The sequence below is a fragment of the Candida margitis genome, assembly GCF_024628925.1.
Source record: "Candida margitis strain CBS 14175 chromosome Unknown scaffold104, whole genome shotgun sequence".
Classification (NCBI taxonomy): Eukaryota; Fungi; Ascomycota; class Pichiomycetes; order Serinales; family Debaryomycetaceae; genus Lodderomyces; species Lodderomyces margitis.
The window spans coordinates 1,474-7,745 of NW_026261757.1; the positions used below are offsets into that span (position 1 = coordinate 1,474).

The 6,272-nt window shown below is 36.3% G+C and overlaps 1 protein-coding gene across 1 annotated transcript; it reads right to left on the reverse strand. All coding sequences in view use genetic code 12, as the record gives it.

Moving 5' to 3' along the window:
* Positions 1-4,106: 4,106 nt before the first annotated feature.
* On the reverse strand, positions 4,107-6,272 carry PDE2 (3',5'-cyclic-nucleotide phosphodiesterase; the record flags this gene model as incomplete). The annotated part of the gene is made up of 1 exon (XM_051813028.1): positions 4,107-6,272. One exon carries the CDS (start codon positions 6,270-6,272, stop codon positions 4,107-4,109), a length of 2,166 nt encoding a protein of 721 aa, XP_051673282.1.

Here is a 6,272-nt window from a genome sequence, read left to right on the forward strand (position 1 = left end):
TGTTTTATTATGAAATTGTAATAACTCTAACTGACGATGATGAATGAAACAAAGAAAACAGGAATGCAAGAAATAGAACTTAGTGGAATATCAACTACTATTTATACACTTTTTAATTTGGTTAGCTGGCTAGTTGGCGAGCTAGAGTGTGAGTACTACGCTATTAATTAAACTTTAAAAGATCGGCATACTTCATCATTCATTCAAGGCATTTTCTCCAATAGTTAAGAAAAATGTTTTCTCCATGAGAAAAGTTTATTGTTTAATGCACAGTTTCGTATTTTTAGTAATTTATCCCCACCGGATTAAATCTAAAAACAATAAGAGAATTTGATATTTTTATTGTTTTTTTTTCTTTTTTATTGTCTGTTTTTTACTGGCTTAGCTAACAAAGTGTATGTGAAAACAATAGCTCAGTCACACATATATATAAAACAATAGATGAAACATGAACAAAATGACACAAATCTCCACGTAAAAACAACATCTCTTTTCAGACAGGAAAAAAGAAGACCACTAAAAGGCGTATATTTTTTATGTCGTCACGGAAAAAAACTTTTCATGCAGACACTAATTCCCCATCTTATTGTAACTGTTTTGTGGGATGTTACTAAATTGGTGGGGTCAACAAAAGAAGCATCACATTGTTATTTATTATATTTTTATGAATAATTTTTCCGTATAATCTTTCCGAACCACGCCAAGAAAATTTAACAATAACCAAGATTAATTTAAAAATAGTTTTTCCTCATGACAGAAAACAGGTGATTTCTTGTTAAATTCAGCTCAGTGTATGGTAATAGTATTGAAGCTGTTTGCCGTACTTTTCCTTACCTCGGGCACCTTCTTCCCTAGGTCAAAGTTCGTGTGTATGGTCGTACAGGTGCTTCGTAGTTAAGTTCAGCCTCAACACATTGAGGGGAAAAAATTACAACCAAACACATCACGCACTAAATAAATACTTTGTAGACTTTGTAACCAATAACACCTTGAGACTACATTATTTTTCAAGTGACCTGGCACACTTAGACGGACATGATTATTATTGTTCACTTTTAGATATAGACACAAAATTACTGAGAAAACTTGCCCAACAATTGCCGAAAGTACATTTTGTTTTTTATTACCCTCGTCTAAAGTCATGTCTTCGTAATAACAATATCGACCCATTTTACTACACTTACTAAAAGCAAAAATTCTGAAACCCACTTCTAATGGACAACAACAATTTCTGTTCTGTTTTCGTTTTGCAAAGAAGGTTCACACCTTGTCATTTCTCCGAAGGAACTAGAGATTACGGTTGTATACAAATCAAAGTGTGTGTATGGCTCCGGCATAAGTTCTAAAGTAGGAAATAATCCCTCATTTGTGTAAACAGACACCAAAACTGAAATTGTTTTTATAAAAAAAGACTGATAATTATTACAAACGTTTGTGTCGGACAGCATTTACTAAAAACTTTATACTTTAGCAACCAAAAAAAAAATAAAAATAGCCAACACCCAAAATGAAAGGGAAGGATTTACGATTTGATACATTTCAAACGTCAATTCTTGTTACCCTCCCACCCCCCACTACGAAACTTGATCCAGGGCATTGATTATACTTGGCAACGTCCAAACTAAATTTCTCTTTCATCATGAGATTGGTTTTGCTATGACATCTCTTTCAGTTCTGAGACAGTTGTTTATTTTAGTCATTGGCTGACCCCCGTCTTTAAAAAAACATTCATGTTATTTTTGCTAACCATGAAATGAGAAACAAAAATCATTTTTTCTCTTTTGGGCTGGTTGTATGTCTTCTCCAACTTTCAGACACGAAAAAAACAAAAAATACAAAAGAAACACAAACGAAAATACCAATAATGATATACAAAACCAGCAACAGAAACACAATTTCCAATGAACACGTCTTATTATTTTTTTTCCAATTGCTCACGAGATTTTTTACTTTTGTTTGATACTATGCTTAGAATGGTGAATGCCCAGAAGGATACTACCGGAAGTACTGTTCAATACATATACCCTTCCTTAATGTTATCATTTACGATTGAAAATTTACACAGGACATGTTATTGTTCGGTTTGTGTGACAACTGAATTTTTCCTTCCCCACACTACTTTTATTGCACACCCACCTCAAAATAACCCGGTTTTGAGCCCTTTTGGTAACCCTTACTTGACTCTGCCGTCGCTTACAATTCTTCCATACGAAATGGATAACTTGGTTTTCTCTATTAGTAAGTCGAAAATAGAGCCTGGTCTTCGGTCGTTCGTGTGAGGTTTCAACACAAAATGCTTTACCCAAAAAATAAAAATGCGAAAATTTTTCCTCCTTTCGTCTGTGTCTGTAACAATACATTTACGGTTGATCCAGCTTATGGCTTTCAATCTGGGGTACGTTTCACTACACAATCAAAAGAAAACAAAGAAAGAGGAGGAGCCGTTCAGGAAGTGAATAATGTGATCGTTTAAAACAAAGATCCAGATGTTGAACTTGTATCTAGAACTGCAGTTTTGGAACATAATAAGTTAATCCGGGGGGATTTTCTTTGGTTTACCCAACATCTTAGATTCTTTTAAGACAATATTATCAGAAGAGACACTAAAACAACAAATCTCGCTGTGTATTGATTGAGTTGTGCCTCTGTGTGTATGTGAAATGTGGTCTTATTTTCGTCTATTGTATTTGCCTTCGCTTCAGCAACTTTCTCCCCACACACACCAAAACCATCTCACTATTGTTATCATTATATCTATTGTTTTACGTATTTTATATTTTCGGAACAATCATTGTAACAACAAGAAAATATTTGTGTCTGCCTAATTTTTCCGTACGGCACTTTTTTCTCTTTAATTGTTGGGAGGGTATAGACGGAGTTTTCATCATTTCTATTTCTTTCTTTCTTTTTGGCAAAGAGCCTAGTCACCAAAATCCAAGAGCCAGATGATACGAAACTTTAAGAGAGAGTAGAAATCAGTACAGAGATAGAAACAGAGGCAGACATACATAGTTTTACATTTCCGGTAAGTGTACGTTTCTTCCACCGATTGAAGCCCGCCCGGATTTTTGGCTTTTAAATGAACCCCCTCCCGGAACTTCTCTGTCTCTAACTATGAAAAAGAAATCTAATGGGAAAAATTATCGCTACTTGCCATCGGAACGATTTTCAAAATTAACCTCTTTAGACCACAAAAAGATGTACCGTATATGCGTAGGGGCTTGGGAAGAAATGCTATCCCTCCATAATCACCCCTATCTCTGGTATTAGATTGAGAGTTGCGATCGTCTCTTTTACTAATTCATTACTCAGTGTAATAGAGCTTGTACTAAAAAATGGTTGAGGTGTTCCCCACACCCATACTACACATACTTCATGCACATACACACCTGAAATTTATCCTTTTATTATATGCATTAGGTGTTAAAACTTCTTTGTCTTTTTGCTTGTTACTGTCTGTGTGTAATTAAATTAAAGCAATGTCTACTATTTATTTACTACTTCAAGTGGGTTAAGTATTTCGTACGTTTGATCCGTTGCAAAGCTGTATCAACCAATGTACATTAGAGTTACATAATCACCCTTGCAATCGTTCCCCACTTTTAAAGTTTCTTACATCCCTTTTATCTTAAATGAGCCCTTTTTAGAGTTCTTTTGCACTGAGTTTTCGGGGACAAGACCAGTTACGTTCAATCCCCAATGAATTTTCAAAGCAATGTCGATTCTGGTTCCTGTTAATCAAATATTGGTGGTGTTGAATAAACCTACATAGTGTTAGAGTTTAAATCCTGATTACCAGAGATGTTGAATATTCTACAAAAACGATATGTTCGCCAATCAGCTAAATTCTCTAACATTGTTCACTATTCTCTCTCTCTAAAATCAATCTCTTCTATAAAATTCCCATTCAAAAACAACATACAATCATCAAAATTTATTACCCTCCCTTATCTCAATTCTCTCCTCTCTCCTCTCTCCTCTCTCCTCTCTCCTCTCTCCTCTCTCCTCTCTCCTCTCTCCTCTCCATAATACAAATAAATACAACCATCCCATAAATATCAAACTAACTCATCCCTCTCAGCTACTGCTCGCCCACTCTTGTTTCATCACTTCAGTTCCCCTTTCCTCTCCAACCAATACAGCTTATTATCATTAATAATCTGACAAGTATAACTCAAACTAGGATACACTTGACTTATATTATTAAACAAGTTTTCAGCAAACGTGCCAATGAAAAACAATTGCCCCAGGGGGATATTTGGTTTATTGTGCAAGATTTCATTCAATTCAAATGGTAAGTTCTCATACTCAATTTCTTGTTGTTGTTCTAATTCATAAAACCATTCTGCTCCTTGAGCATCGTCAGAGAATGATGTTCTTGATGACGAAATTGATGATCGTGTAGTAGTATCGGTATCTTCATCGTCATCATCATCATCAGCAGTAAGTTCTTGTTGGCCAGGCTGCTGTTGCTCTTCTTCTTCCTCTTGTTGCTTGTTTAACAACTTATCAAGTTGGTTAACCTCGTCAAACTCACGCTGCAACACAACAGCCCATTGTGATGAAACACGCAACGGCCTTGTGACGTTGGATATATCGGCACACTTGATAAGTAGAGCAGAAATCAACTTGATTTTATTGTCGTTACTCATAGACTCTTGTGCTTCACTAGCAGCGTCTGACGCATCGTCATTTGCATTGGTACGATCACTAAAGTTTTTCAATTTAGACATGTATTCAAAATGTTCTCCCATGTCTGTAGCTAAAATTGAAGAAACGATTAAATCATGTAAATTCAATAACGAATCCTCATCGATCTTTGTTTGTAATAAACTAGGCCAACACACATTAAGCACTTTATTGATAAATATTGATGCATGATACGACTCCAACACCGACCGATCATTGTAGACTAATGACGTAGGAGTCCTATTTTTGATCATGAATGCATTGGTAGTTCCCGGGTGCCCAACATCATGGCCTAAAGCAGCCACTAACAAGCCCAACGTTTGGACTAGGTTTAAATTGGGTTTTCGAGGTTGCTTTACAGTAGAAGCAGTTGATACTTCTGAATCTGCTGGTGAATCCAATTTAGATAGTGATGACGATGACATTGATGAAATGGAGTTGCTTTTGTCGCCAACGCTGCTGCTAGACCTGCCTACCGCTTTTGACAAAACCTGCGTCAAATCAACCGAGCTGAAAACACGACTAGTGGCAATCAATTCAACATACTCCTCATTTTTAGTCCATTCTAATTTATCCACTTGATAAGGATCAACAATAAATTGTTTAAATTGTGGTAAACAGCCTAGGCGAACTAGGAAATGAAAGCATGCTTGCAAGACATCAACAGCATGACGGAAATTATGGAAAGGGTTGCCGGATCTATAAGTATCTCTAACAATGAAAATGAACGCCAACAACTCATTTCTATCAGGAATATGTAAATCCTTAACAAAGCTTGCATCAGCTTCCTCTTGGTAATGGGCAATTTGTTGTAACGCATAATTGATCATCACATACACACAATAAACTAGATCATCATTCGATAACTCATGAGCTGGGAATGCCCAATTACCCACTGTGGAACAAAGATATGATAAATGTGCAGGGGAAGTGTTGGATAACAAGTTGAAAAAATCAATCTCTGATAATACCAATTGCTTCAATTTATACAAATGTTGAGTAGCATGACGCGATCTTGTGATGTTTTTGTACAATAGTTCTGCCATTGTCGGTATTCTATGTTTGGTATCAAATGCATTTTGTACCATTGTTGTACCTGACCAAATACCAATTCGAGATATTCTGTGGTAAAGTTTATCAACAATGGAACTGAGTTGGTGTTGTAATGAAGGCAAGTTATCGTGATCATGTGGTATAATGACAATGTTCAAGTGGCCAAAAAAGTAGTCTAATAAAATGACTCTATCTTTAAACAGAAGCAGTGCTAACAGTGCATGGGCCTTGTCCAGTTGATGCTGCTGTGGGTGACGATTCAGGTGTCGATGTTGGTGATGTTTATGATGAGGGTGGTGGTGGCGATGGTGATGGTGGTGCTTATCTTCCTTTTCAGAAGGAAGTATGACGAGAATAGGGTGGTTTATATCTGCCTCTTGACTGCCCTTTCTGAACAAGTACTCAACCAATAACTTAAAATTTGGGAAATACTGACTCTGCTGCGGTTGTTGTTGTTGTTCATGCGTCCTGTACTTTGATTTCACTTTGAAGGTGGGGATGTCCTTGTATAACGATAGTATTTCAAGCAT